The sequence below is a fragment of the Ips typographus genome, linkage group LG9 (assembly GCF_016097725.1).
Source record: "Ips typographus isolate SLU linkage group LG9, UJ_Ityp_2.0, whole genome shotgun sequence".
NCBI lineage: Eukaryota > Metazoa > Arthropoda > Insecta > Coleoptera > Curculionidae > Ips > Ips typographus.
The window spans coordinates 9,185,149-9,199,618 of NC_138430.1; the positions used below are offsets into that span (position 1 = coordinate 9,185,149).

The 14,470-nt window shown below is 33.5% G+C and overlaps 3 protein-coding genes across 11 annotated transcripts; all 3 read left to right on the plus strand.

Moving 5' to 3' along the window:
* The first annotated feature begins 23 nt into the window (after positions 1-23).
* On the plus strand, positions 24-8,422 carry LOC145733629 (uncharacterized). Of its 9 annotated transcripts, XM_081986544.1 has the most exons (8): positions 5,710-5,819; positions 6,551-6,655; positions 6,708-6,733; positions 6,941-7,091; positions 7,143-7,575; positions 7,633-7,789; positions 7,840-7,957; positions 8,009-8,422. In XM_081986544.1, the coding sequence occupies exons 4-8, from the start codon at positions 6,945-6,947 to the stop codon at positions 8,195-8,197; spliced, it is 1,044 nt and encodes a 347-aa protein (XP_081842670.1). In that variant the 5' UTR covers positions 5,710-5,819; positions 6,551-6,655; positions 6,708-6,733; positions 6,941-6,944; the 3' UTR covers positions 8,198-8,422. The 9 variants fall into 9 exon arrangements, 7 of the variants coding, with proteins under 7 accessions (XP_081842671.1, XP_081842667.1, XP_081842665.1 ...); XM_081986539.1 differs by lacking the exon at positions 6,708-6,733 and having other exon boundaries at positions 5,672-5,819; positions 6,495-6,655; XM_081986542.1 differs by lacking the exon at positions 6,708-6,733.
* Positions 8,194-10,877, plus strand: LOC145733625 (uncharacterized). Its single transcript, XM_081986530.1, has 11 exons — positions 8,194-8,326; positions 8,592-8,788; positions 8,842-8,945; positions 8,992-9,063; positions 9,113-9,306; positions 9,361-9,547; positions 9,595-9,868; positions 9,920-10,089; positions 10,143-10,279; positions 10,335-10,543; positions 10,600-10,877. The coding sequence occupies exons 2-11, from the start codon at positions 8,698-8,700 to the stop codon at positions 10,776-10,778; spliced, it is 1,617 nt and encodes a 538-aa protein (XP_081842656.1). The 5' UTR covers positions 8,194-8,326; positions 8,592-8,697; the 3' UTR covers positions 10,779-10,877.
* Positions 10,600-12,400, plus strand: LOC145733630 (uncharacterized). Its single transcript, XM_081986547.1, has 6 exons — positions 10,600-10,719; positions 10,918-11,248; positions 11,301-11,438; positions 11,489-11,630; positions 11,685-11,878; positions 11,931-12,400. Exons 2-6 carry the CDS (start codon positions 10,936-10,938, stop codon positions 12,140-12,142), a joined length of 999 nt encoding a protein of 332 aa, XP_081842673.1. The 5' UTR covers positions 10,600-10,719; positions 10,918-10,935; the 3' UTR covers positions 12,143-12,400.
* The last annotated feature ends 2,070 nt before the right edge of the window (positions 12,401-14,470 follow it).

Here is a 14,470-nt window from a genome sequence, read left to right on the forward strand (position 1 = left end):
GTTGCCGTTTTTCGACGGGACACGTGAGCGTGAGTCGGGAAATGTGACAATGTTTTTTTCGCGGTGGGTAATGTGACGTAAAATGTGGACCAAAACTGAAATATATGCCCGTAAGTCAAAACGCGAATAACATTCATAATACTCAATCGAAATGTACACCCATTTATCACTGTATGTCTTGTATCTTCTTAAAGAAATCCAAAATGTCATAACAACTTAATATAATCTTGTAGAGGATGAAATTTCCTACAACTTTCCATATTTATATCTCTTTGTAGCTCCTCAAATAACGGAGCTATGCTCAGTCGAAATAGAGTTAGTTTATAAAATTCAGTTTGGTCACGTTAATATCATTTGTCACAACTTTTCAATTTAAAAAAAGAAAATCCACTTTTAGCACTAAATTATTAAAACTTTCTCATAATCTAAAATTATAAACTAGTCCAAGAGTTGACAAATCTATTAACCGAGGCAAACGATTTTCAATTTCTTGGGGTTTACAACCAACAATCTTTCCAATTACGATGCAACATTAGCTTTTTAAATCATCAAAAATGCTATTTACCATAGAAAATTTATGAGAACCCTCCATTTTTAAATTGCAATCCGACATTAATCCGTCACGCAACATGAATTTTTTAGTGCAAAAATTTGATAATAATTCTTAAAGAGGAGGAAATCCACAAGTTAATGCTAAATCGTCCAATACTAAAAATAGATTCTTTCGATCCATATTCTGGCTCAAAGTTTCCATGTCAGTATTGTTTATTAAAAGGGTGTAGTCTAATAGTTTCCCTCAGTGAATTTACCAGTCAGTTACGTGAAACATTGTAGGGTAAGTTTCTCAAAATAATTACGATTTAAAAAATTAAAACAACACAAAAAACGTTGTTAAAACAATCTTCCCATTCATCCTGATTAATAACTTGCGATGAATTCCTCTGCTCCACTGCAAAATCCACTGCATTCATATTCTAATCATGCCGTTTCGAGCATTCCGGGCAATTTAAATCACCTAATCCAATACATTTCATCATGAAGAAGTTTGCATCAAAGGCCCTTTAGGACCCTTAAAGCAAGGAAAGCATCAAGAGGGTCGGCAACATTATTCAGCAGTTATTGCGAACAACATTACCAGGAGTTCTTGTTGTGAATTTCGGAGCACAAAGTCGTCAACAAACAAACGATGATTGCCAATTTCCTGGAAAATGGAAATCGCCTTTTCGCTTTACCGGTCTGTTTTCTCAGCTTTATTGCCGTTTTAAGCTTTATGACGTTTTAGAAATTTAAATGCGGTTATCAATTTTTGAAATATAATTTTCTCGGTATTTGGAACACTGAAAATAGTCAAAAAAACAAGATTTAGACTAATGTTTACTGGGGTTCAATTTTTAGACTATTTTGACACTGGTAACAGTGAAAAATTAATGTTTAAGACTAATATCGTAGCATTTAATGCCAAAATTGTTTACTTTCATCAATGAGGAGTCTGAAACTTAACTTTTACAATAAAAAATAGTTCGATTTTTCAGTCTTAAAGCACAGTGAAGCGTTTAGAAGTCAATTTAATACTGACAAGCGTGAAATGACATTTTTAAGCTTATGGAACATGTAAAAATAGTTTTTTAAGTCTGCTATATCAAAAACTTGGTGAAGATAACCATAAAACTCGATTTTCTATGCTGAAACTGCTGTTTTAAAGCCCTAAAATAGTTTCATGGCTACAAGTCAATTTTAACTGCACTTATCTGAAAATTATAACGACTGAGTACAAAAGACAGTTTTTAAGCCTCTTAAGTCAATTTTTACAGTTTCCGTCAATTGTCAAGGCTAAAGTCTTTCAATTTGTCTGAAAACTGTGAAAACTGGCTACAAAGACAATTTTTAAGCCTCTCAAGTCAATTTTCACCGTTTCAAAGTAAATTTACTGGTTTCTAAGTCAATTTTCAAAACTGAAGTCTTTCAATTTGTCTGAAAACTGTGAAAACTGGCTACAAAGACAATTTTTAAGCCTCTCAAGTCAATTTTCACCGTTTCAAAGTAAATTTACTGGTTTCTAAGTCAATTTTCAAAACTGAAGTCTTTCAATTTGTCTGAAAACTGTGAAAACTGGCTACAAAGACAATTTTTAAGCCTCTCAAGTCAATTTTCACCGTTTCAAAGTAAATTTACTGGTTTCTAAGTCAATTTTCAAAACTGAAGTCTTTCAATTTGTCTGAAAACTGTGAAAACTGGCTACAAAGACAATTTTTAAGCCTCTCAAGTCAATTTTCACCGTTTCAAAGTAAATTTACTGGTTTCTAAGTCAATTTTCAAAACTGAAGTCTTTCAATTTGTCTGAAAACTGTGAAAACTGGCTACAAAGACAATTTTTAAGCCTCTCAAGTCAATTTTCACCGTTTCAAAGTAAATTTACTGGTTTCTAAGTCAATTTTCAAAACTGAAGTCTTTCAATTTGTCTGAAAACTGTGAAAACTGGCTACAAAGACAATTTTTAAGCTTCTTAAGTCAATTTTCACCGTTTTCAAGACAATTGTTAAGTTGGGTTGGGTTGATTTTGGGTCTTTGAACGTAATAACTCAATTATTTTGTGAACAAAGTTTCAAATCAGAATTTTATAAGAGATAGGTCTTATTTTGCCAAATTGAACAAGTAAAGTAAAAAAACCTGAAATTTTGGAAAAATATCCAGTGACGTAGAGAATACATACATAATTATTGTACTTAATACTACATAAAATGAAGTGGCGTCTAGGAAAGTTACTAAATTTGCAAATACGTTATAAGTACGTATTCAAAGAACTTTACTAAATATAATCGAGACTATAAAGTATCATTACATAAAATTGTTCCCAAAATTGCAATTTGTAGTAATCTTGTTAATGATTTATTAGGATAATATATGAATATGTTAAATTAAAAATACTTAACAGTCAGTGCTTGTAAACTTTGAAATTTCCATTCAACAATTAAGCCAGTATCAATGTGGTAATTTTGAAATATTTTAGCGGAACTGAAAAATTTCCTTAGAACTAACTGAAAGTTCTAGTTTAAATCAAAAAGTCGAAAGGAGTCTCGAACAGGTGCACGTTAGTGTATCATTTGAATCATCAAAACTTCATTCAATTGATGCCTTAACTAAAATTGTTCCGACCACAATCGGCTTGCTTTATCAAAAGCTAAAATACTATCTAATACTAATCATAAAGGCAAAAATTTGCTATGACGTGTGCACTAAAAACTATATATTTATCGAGAAAAAACGGGGATTCCCTCATCGATAATAATGACAAAATCGTTTATAACGATTTCTAGTGCTGATATTGATTTGTGCACAAATTAATCCCAAAAAATGTTTAAGAAAAACCAAGCAAAATCAAAATTGTGTAATTTGTTTTATTCTAGTTTACTGCCTTTTAGATCTAGTTCTAAAAAAAAGTAATATTACTTTTACCTGAACGTTTTTACATCTAAACAAAACAGTCAAACACTTATCTATTTAGATAGGAAATGAATCAAAAATTGAATATGATATCGTGCTTACGATAACTAGAAAGGTGCAATTTAAATAGAATATTGCAACTGATAAAAACATCAGTCATCAGCAGTTTTAAACAAAAAATAGTTAATTTCTCATAATAAGTATAAAATACGAATCTGAGTTGGTATTTCGGCGATTTGTTCGACTTTTTACTATAACAAAGAACTTTTTTGTTTTAACACTATACTAAAGCCCCTCATACACGTGCGAACAATTTGCGCAAATTCGGTTTGCTGTGCAAACAGTTTGACCGTCTATGGGGCTGTTTGAATGGTTGCGCAAACAGGTTTTATGTTAATTTAGAGGGTGATTGTAATCGATATTGGTCGATATTTACGATTAGTTGGTCTTGTTGATAGAAAAAAACTATACACTTTTCTGAATTTGTCTTACAAGTTATAAAGTTCATTCATTCAGATTTTCAGTGTAGATTTAACTGCAGTGAAGAACAATTACTTAGGTAAGTTAAATATTCTGTTGTGTTTGTACAGGGTGTTTCAAATAAGCAAGTTATAGACGATTTTCTAGAAAAGTGCACCAAAATATCGCTCAAATTGGGAATTTCTGCTTTCGAGGAGGGTGGTCAAAGTAAGACTGAAAGAACAAAAACAATTGAATATCGATACAAACATTTTACACCAAGTAGGTCTAGAATTTAACGTAAATTCCAAAAATCGAATAAAAAATTATAAGTATTTGGGACACCTTGTATACTAATGGATTATCTAGGAATAAAGTGCATAGTGCAAATATCTACAAGATTCATATTTGGTATTTTTTATAAAATGAAAATTAAACAATTTACAAGGATGTTAAAAATTCATTGAATCACCCTGTAAACTACTCCATTGTATTGTCAATAACTCGGTTATTTTGACAATTATAGGGTGGTTCAATATACCAATTTATAGCCCTTGAAAGTCTCTTTTGACCACCCTGTATAGCGTTTTTACCTAAAACGTCGAATAAGTGAGTTATTTACTGTTAAAACTGAGTTGTTTGATTTTGACAGTTTTTACTGTGACAGCCCATAACTGTGTTAATTTGACAGTTACAGGGTGGTTTAATACACCAATTTGTAGCCCTTGAAATTGTCTTTTGATCACCCTGTATACCATCTATAGTAGAAATGTCACGCTATGTGTGGTCCAGAAGGGATACATTTATAAATAATATTTTTTTTTAAATTCATAATATTTTGAAAAGTGTTGAGGTTAGGTGTACAACATTTTTCAGAAAGTTTCCGGTAATTTTCCGGAAAAAATTGGAAAATCTGAAAAATCAAACACAATTCGTTTTTTAATTATAATAATTGTACAAAAATTCAAATAAAGTTTAATGTACTTTTAATCATTTACCCCCGTTTGCACCGTCGTTTAATAAGTGTGGGTCAGACTGTGACAGTACAGGTGAAAAAAGCCACACTCTAAACCACACTTAACTTAAGCTATGCTCAAAGTACGACGGTGCAAATGTTCTCATTAAAATGCATGAAATAATTTTCCGGTAAATTTCCAAAAATGCAAATTTGTACATCTCTAAATACGCAAATCTGTACGGAATACATATCTTATGTTAACTAAGATAATAAGTCCAAATTTCATTTAAATCACTGTATAAGGATTCTTAATGGAAAATCATCATTTTCCATCATTTATGGTTCCTAGTACACAATAATTGTCAAAGAATAACTAAATAAAGTGTAATTTGTTTTGCATCTGATATCAGAAGCGATTAGAAATAATAATATCTAGTAAGCTTCATCTCAAGATCCACATACCCGTACGTTGGCGCTCTAAATGTACTAAATGGCGGCCAATAGCATCATGCAATACGACGAATTTAATTAAAATGTCGAATAAAATCAGCGATAAGCCGGATATCGATTCTATTGTTTCCAGGAATTTTGAAAAAAAATGCAGTTGCAAAGGAAAAATTAAAATACTAAGTCATGATAAGAAAAAAAGGGTTCCTAACTGATTAAGGTCTCGAATTCCTAGGTTTCTTCAAATGAAAAACCATTTTCAACGATTTGGATTTCGAGACCATTCATCAGTAGTTACCTGATCGACGTAAACATCTATAAAATCGAAGGTGTTTGTCTTTATCGCCTTATCGGTTCCAATTATTAGGCGGGTTATCTATCACGAGAACCTGCGTCAGTAACGATCAAGCAAGTGTCGCAATTCTAACAAATTTTGTTTGATCGCACCCGAAATACTTTCCGTTAGATATTGTTACCATCAAGAAAGTACTGAAAAATCAAAATGAAAATTGCAGTAAGTATCATTCAATTTACTTATTATTTAAATCAATATCAACAAACAAACTTAAGAGCAATAAGAAAATGTTATTTAAAAGAAAAAATTGCCAAAGTTGCAGTTTTGACCCCACTACAGTTTTTCCCGGGAAAAAATTTAGTTTTTTTGGCTCTAAACTACAAAACACCCTGTAACTTATTTATTTTAAGTGACCACTCGTTTCCTACTAAATCGGAGAGGGGAATCTAGCTGTGTTGTCCGAATTTATCTACATTTTACTCAGATTGAGTTTTCAAGGAAATTATGTTTTTTTTTACATAATTCGGTTAGTTATTTTACTAAGTTAACAAAAATTCAAAAAAATTACATTTTGTTCACTTCTTTTTCTTGAAACCATTAATCAGATTAGTGTGTTTATACAATAACACTTTTTGCGACAAAACATGTTATATTATTAATAACAAACTGGCCATAAATCCATAAACAAACTCTCATGTCATTTGATTCCTCGCGATAACTTATCTCTCTCCCCAATATTCCATGTATAAGTGCATTAACGACATTTGTGATATTGGCATAGATAAATATTTGTCCATATTGCTGGTAATTTGTATATTATCTATACACCCTTGTAACAAGATTACTCGAATTATATCCACAGTTCCACAGTAGTAAGCAAACAGACAAGATCAGTTTTCAGGTTTATTTTCAAGTTATATGATTAGTCACGTTTTGCCGGACTTTCCTAGCCCTATTTAAACCAAACCGGACCGAAAGGAAACCCTTGCAAAGCGGATTTATGGAGTTTACCGAACAAAACCCTCAACACAAGACCTTAAATTAATTAAGCAAAGGTCAGTACCTGCTGTACTTTCTGTAAAGTTTGTTGACATTTTTTTTGTCCAGCTTTACCAATTTCTGCTATTTTTTTGGTAAGTGACTGAGTTTGAGATGCAGTGATTTAAAAGAATTTTTTCTTTAAACCTAAATACCTAACCTAACGGTTAACGAACTTTTTCTTACAAAGAAGTGAATGAAAAGACCAAAATTTACAAGCCCAAATACCCACCAAAATTCAGTTTTGACCAGCCCTTCACGAACATTCTTGCAGCTTCATAATTTTAGTACTGATTTTTAAGCATCATGAGAGTCTACCGGGCTGACGGTACTTACAAAGACAACCCTGATGATACTGGATTTGGTTGGTACCTTAGTGACCTCCAACCAGAAAATCTGACCAGAGAACCATCAAATGAAGAAATACAAAACGATGTAGAGTACTCATTACCAGTAAGTATGATCTTTAATTCATCTTCAGACATTAACTGACAACATTTTTAGGCAATTCCCTACCAAATTCTACCACAAATAGAAGAAGAAACTCCACGTTCTACCACTTTCAACGAAGAACCAGTCGAGGGTTACACAGATAACTTTAACAGTTTGGTTGACGATATAGCTCCTAAAGAGAAACTACTTGCTTTAATCAATCCTGTCAATCCTGAAGCTAAAGCCTTGATGGGTGTGGTGAATTACTCCAGATATACCAAATTAAACGACAAAGAAACCGGTGAAGAAGTGTTGAAGAATGTTAATTTAAAAACTACAAACAGCAGACATTTAATATCTGAAAGATTAAGGGGTGTCCCTAATTTTCTATTAAGTGTTGATTGTAATAGTGATTTAGAGAAGAAATTGGCTTGTGAAATACGGGACTACCATGAGAATAAAGAAGAAAACAAGCTGTCATTGATGATGGAGCTGATCAACACTGGTATACTAACTTTTTATTGTATTTAAATATGTTTTTTTTTTATATTAATGTTTATAGATTTGGACAGTAATCTTAGTGATGGATCTTACTTAAATGCCTCTTTAGAGGAACTGAACAATATTGGGGCATTAGACACTAGTGATCTAGGGAATAGCATTCAAAGTAGCTTAATTAGCAAGGAAGGAGTGTCCAGTTATTTAGATGTTCCTAACAGGTGCTCACAAATTACTTATTTAATTAGTTTAATGATTATCAACACCACAGGTTGGATATTCTATCAAGCATAGGGTTGAGCGAAGATATAGACAAGAGTATTCAACACTTTTACAAAGAGAAAATTGAACTGATGCAGCAAATGAACTCAATAAGGGACAGTTTTGAGGTAAAAAATTCACAACTCAATCATTCAATTTGTGCAATATTCACTTTGTAGGAGGACAGTAAAAAAATTGAAAACCTAAAACGTGAAGCTGTTTCTCTTCAAAACGATCTTCGAGAGACTGTCTGTCTATCTAATTTAATTCGCCTGCTTAATGGTAATCTGGACAAGGTAAAGGACAACAAACTTCCCTTTCGAATATTCCACCGTACATCGATCGAGGACGAGAATCTTATTGTATAGGAAATAACGTTCTGGGATTGAAGGGTGGAAGGTCACAGGATGATTAACTGGAATTATGACGTGGGTTGAATTGAGGGTGTGTAAATTAGGATTCAGTGAAAATTTGATATTCAGATATAAAGTTTCTAGGTAATTTGTATTAGTTTTCACACCACTTTCAGGTTTTTACAAACTCGCTGAGCCAACGCAATTTGAAGCACAACAAAAATATATTTTTTTAGAACACATTAGTTTGTTTTATTTGTATTTCACACAATATCGCAACTGGAAATGATTTTTATCCAGAAAACCAGGTTAGGTGTAGTTTGTGATTGATCAAAATGAGCAGCTTTCAGCTTGCTGCTTTTCCTTGCTACCAGTGCTACAATTTGGACTTATCATAATTTTTTTCCAGACCTTTACTAGTCACCATTAGCAATAAGAAAATCAACAAACTACTAGCAAGTTTGATCGATACAACACATTGACAAACTGGCTGGTTATAAATACGTCAAAGAAATATGGCAAAGAAAGGTCAGGCAGTCCAGCTGCAATTAGAAGTGAATAATGATGATGAGTGGGATAAGTTGATGCAAAAAGACGGTTTGATTGGTATAAACAATTTAAAGAAGTTTCAAGCTGTATTTACTAAGACAGTTTTGTAGTGATTGATGTGTATTCGGAATGGTGTGGACCTTGCTTGGGAATGCAGGCAAATTTGAAGAAAATTAAGTTGGAACTTGGTGGAGACACTCTGATTCTAGCCATGGTAGGAGTTTGAAGTTAGTTACTTGATGCTTATTAAATTTATTTAGGCTAAGTCAGATGGCATTCAAGCCCTGGAGAGATTCAAAAACAAAAGTGAACCAACTTGGATGTTTATTTCCGTAAGTCTAGTTTACTTACTTAACTACTTCTAATTAAAACTTTTAACAGAAAGGAAAAATGGTTAATTTAATGTTTGGGGCAGACGCCCCTAAACTAACCAGACTAATAAGCGATGAACTAAAGAAGGAACAAGCTCAACAAGCCGGTCAACCCACCGATCGAAATCCTTTGGAAGTAACCGAATTGGCACCCGAAGAAAAAGTTAGATTTGAAGTATTAGAAAGCAAGGAAAAAGAGATAAAGTCAGGCATACATTTCTTCACAAACAAAATATTTTAAATCTGCTTTTTAAACAGGGATAAAGAAGAAAGGAAGAAGGCCAAGGAAGTTCTAGAACGTCGAACCAAAGAATGCGAAAACATTCTCACCAACTTACCCAACTATGGCACAGTACTCATATTTCCTTCAGCAAGAGACAAATACTCCCCAATACTGCATGACATTCTAGACGAAGCAGGACTGACAATTCAACAAACTGAAAAGGTATTTATTCCAGTTTTAATTACACCCTAACAAAGAAATTCAAATAGGTGACCTTCACTGAAGATTTAATTAAAGAACTTTGTTTCTTCACTGAAGTATCTACAGAGTTTACAGAAGATTCACTTGAAGAGTTATACAACAATGAATCGTTGATGTTGTTGTTACTAGCAAACGCGGAAATCGATAACACTGATGACGCAATTTTAAAAGCTGTCTACGGCCAAATGAAGAAACCACCAGGGTCACCAGATTGTGTAGCACTAAAGTTAGTAGAAGAAGAAAAGGAAGACCTGGCGGAAGAGCAGGAGGAAACTGCTAAAGGTATCTTGAAATTGGCACTTCCATGATTTGGGTAATAAACCAACTTTACAGAAAAGAAAAAAACCGGACTGACAGGAATTTGGGTTCCGTTAACTAAAGAAGTTCGAGCAACGGCTCTTAGAATGTTTTTCCACAAAGTTTCTGCTGATTACACAATCCCTGAACCTCCCCCCGAACCTGAACACTACGCAATTATTTTCCCACTCAAAAAGAAAGATGAGGTATCCAATTCTAATGCAACTTTAACTTCCTTTATACACAAAATTGGTCTCAGGTTATACCAATAATACACCAATATCAAGAACAAATTATGAAGCACGGAATCTTCAAAGATGAAGACGGGGATGAAGCTAAATTAGTAGCCACAAGCTTAAAAAAATACGACAAGCTAAACCCTAACGAAAAATCTGAGTTTGTGATATATACAACATCTAAAAAAATAGATTTAATTAAAAATATGATCTAGAGAGGATAAACTGGTTTTGCAAGTGTCAGAGAAGAAAAGCGAATGCATATTGGCGCTAGCCCAGCTGTCACCTGCGTACATGTCAGCTAACTCTACAGAAGGCAAAAACGACTGCGAGAAATACTTTCCCGACGAATATCCAGTAAGTGAAGACGAGGAAGAGGTAGAAGAAGAGGAAGATGAAAACGCCGAGAAGGGAGAAGGAGAAGGTTTATTCGTGCCTGCTTAAAACCATTTTCAGTCAATTGATATGATGAGTTTAAAGGTGATGGACAACAGGAAGATGAAGGTGGTGAGGAACTACCAGAAGGTGAAGAAGAAGGAGGTGCTGATCAAGAACTAGCAACTGAAGGAGAAGATTCTCATGAAGTAGAAGGGACAGAAGGTGAAGTGAAGCCTCCTGAAGATGAAGCAAAAGTCGATACTGGAGAAGAACAAGCTTAATTCTATTAAATTTTGCTAGACGTTTTAGCACTTTTGATTATTCAATTCAATGTATTTTGTTCAATTCTGTGTTTGCTTAATATACACAATTACACCAGACTGCAACTAAAAGTTTAGTCATAATCTGGGTCTTTTTCAGGTAAAGTTATCCAATGACATGCTGGAAGAGCTTCTATTCTTCTGCGACTTGAAAGAATACCCTTCAAAAACTATTGAAGACTTTGGTAACAACAAACTAACATTGGCCATTCTTTTGAAAAGAACTGGAGACCACCTGAGTGGTAACATTGACGACATAGTGCTTCAAATGGTTTATGGTAACTCCAGAAAACCGCCTGGAGACGAAAAATCACCCGCTTTTAAGCTGAGGAAAGTTTGGAATGAGTCGGGAAAACTTTTGGATTGGATCGATGCTGTGAAGAGTTTGAGTGAAGACGAGTTACGACAACTTGATGATAGGGTTTTGCTTGGTTGGTTTTTGTTAATTTACTATTTTTGTAACTGTAAGGATTTGTTTTTCAGGAATATGGACACCATCAAACTCTTTAGGGAAGGCCATGGTGTTGAAATTGCTGTTTCCAGGTTTGTCCGCTCCGTACCGATTGCCTCACGAAGATGATGTTCCTTTGCACGTTGCTGTTGCTTTTGATGCTTTTAAAGGTTGCCTTATTGTAGGATTTAGTGGCGATTTCAAGATTTGTTACTTGTAGCAAGAGAAGTGTTTGAACTCTCTGACAAACACCCTGGAAAAGTTATAAGTTATGGGTATTTTTCCAGTGATCGTTCTGGTGAAGCTAAACTATTAGGAAAGACTACTGATCAGTATGAAGCTAGGAATGAAACAGTAACCTAGTAAGTTACAAATAACACAGCACATTGCTTAATACTAACTGAAACCAATCCTAGTGAAGAAAAGATCATAATACAACTAGCAAAAGACGATCCAAACTGTTTTATGGACTTCATGGATTTAGGACCTTCCTACATTAGCACCGATATTGAGGTTGGTGAACTGGACTGCAGATACTTCTTTCCTCCTGGTTATAATACACCAGAAGCTGAAATTATTACGTACATGAAGAAAAAATCAAAGAAGAAAGGTTTAGACATTTGCCACAAATTAGGATGGAGTTATTTTTTGAATGTTAACAGGTAAAATGGGAAAGTTTCGAATCAACGCTGAACAAATTCAGGACATGGACGCCCAGTCTAATATCACCGGAACTGAAATTGATACATCTTTAATGGATGTGGCAGAAGATGGAAATGATGAAAACAGTGAAACTGAAATCATGGAAGATGTTGTGAAACCAAATGAAGCAGTCGGGAATATGGATAAAGCTACATCTCCTGTTGTAGATTAGTAACGTAAGCTCTCAAAACATAGCAGTAAGTTATTTTTAGTGATATGTTTGCTTTTTTGGTTTAATGCTTGCGACAAGCGTGGTAATAAGTGCTTGTTAACTGTAAAGCAAATTTCATCTCGTTAACGGATATTTGTAGGCAAATTAGCATCACTGAACTAGGTATTGGTATGTATTTAGTGATGATTATTCCGTCTGGGTGTATAAAATTATGTTGGAAGTTCAATTTGCTTTTAAAAGTAAAACTGTGCAACAATTTAGCTTGGATTTTATTTAGTTTCCCTTATATGAGTTTAAGTTCTACTAATATTAGACTCGTTTGGGAAGGTTCTTGCCAGATCTGGGAAAAGATGGTAGTGAAGATGATAGCCAGAAAAATATGTTAAGAAAATAGTACGTTTTTAAGCACTTTATTACACGTTATTACGGTCAAAGACCCAAAACTAACCCAACCCAACTTAAAAATTGTCTTGGAAACGGAAAATTCACTTAAGAAGTTTAAAAAATATTATTGTAGCCAGGGTTCATAGTTTCCAGACAAACTAAAAGACTTTAGTTTTGAAAATTGAATTAGAAAAGATAAACATTTCAGAAGCTTAAAAATTGTGTTTATAACCAGTTTTCATGCAAATCGAGAGACTTTAATACTAAAAATTGACTTGTTACTACCTACCTTACCTAGAATTTGTTACTACAAATTCATACATTTAAACCTTCAAAATTGACTTGAACCCCGAAAATGTGACTGAATGAAAAGTGACATCAGAAGCTTAAAATTTGCATGTGAAGTGAGTTTTCATAATTTGAAGACAAATTTCAATATTTTAGTCTTGAAAATAGTCTTAGACGCAGGACATTGACATTAGATTCATAAAAATTGTCTTGAAAACGAACTTTTCGTGCTTTTTACTTTGCTTTTCATTTTCTTCGAATTCTGGACTATTTTTAGTGCTTCAAAACTGCTTTCAGCTTGGAAAATCGAGTTTCAAGACTATCTTCACCAAGTTATTGACATAGCAAACTTAAAAAACAATTTTTACATTCTTCATAAACTTAAAATGGCATTCCAAGCTTTGTCACTATTAAATCGACTTCTAGACACCTCAGTGCTAAAAATTCGTATATTTCTTAATAAACTAGACTGTTTTTAGTGTTTTAAGGCTGTTTTCAGTGCCTCAAATCGAGTTTCAAGACTATCTTAAGTAGTTTTTGACTTATCAGGCCTAAAAGCCAGTTTGTCCACTGACCATAGTCTTGAAAATGTTATTTCAAGCTTCTTCACTATTAAATTGACTTCTACACTCATAGGTGTAATAAATTGTAGCATCTCTAAGAAATTCAGAATGTTTTTAATGCTTTTTAAGACTGAAAAATTGAGTTTAAGACTATTTCCAAAAGTCAAGTTTCTTCAGTAATAAAAGTAAAAAATGTTGGTACCAAATGCTACAATAATAGTCTTGAGAACTAATTTTTAGAAATAAAATAGTTCGAAAATTTAATTTACTTTTAGACTTGTCCAGTCCAGAAAATTCAGTTGTACACCAATTAAAGTCTTGAAAATATACTTTTGGACTCTCTTTAGTCCTAGTAAAGTCAGTTCTAGCATTAAAAGTCAACTTTTATATTATTTTTAGTAGTAAAAAATGAGTTTCATGCACAATACAATCTTTGTCTTGATTTCCGGACTTTTTTTAGTTCTTGAGTGCCAGTTTCAGACACTCAACCAGGATGGCAGTCTGAGAAAGCGAATCATAAGACCATTCCTAATAGTAAAAAGCACGTTTTTAGACTATTCAGTACAAATTTGGACTTTCACAAATCTTGGATATTCAGTTTTAAACTATAAAACGATTTTTTAAATTGAAATTTGGAGGACTGTATCTTCCTTAGGAAACGTTTTTCAGAAAAATGATATAATGCAAGTCAACTTATTTTTTGATTAGCTGTCAAATGGTGAATTATTGACACTTAAAACTGGACCACCCTGTATAGTATACTTATATGTACAGGTGTGGTAAATCCAAAAGCGACCATAGGAAAACCGTGTAACAGACAAAGAAACGTAGGTAATTGCATGCGCGGGAGAAAGACAAAAAACGAAAAAAATATCAAGTAGGCCATATTTTTAGCGCGCTGTTGCCAAACGCCGTAAGTAAGTTTGTCGAGGGTATTGAATACTTACGGCGTTTGGCAACAGCGCGCTAAAAATATGGCCTACTTGATATTTTTTTCGTTTTCTGTCTTCCTCCCGCGCATGCAATTACCTACGTTTCTCTGTCCGTTACACGGTTTTCCTATGGTCGCTTTTGGATTTACCACACCTGTATA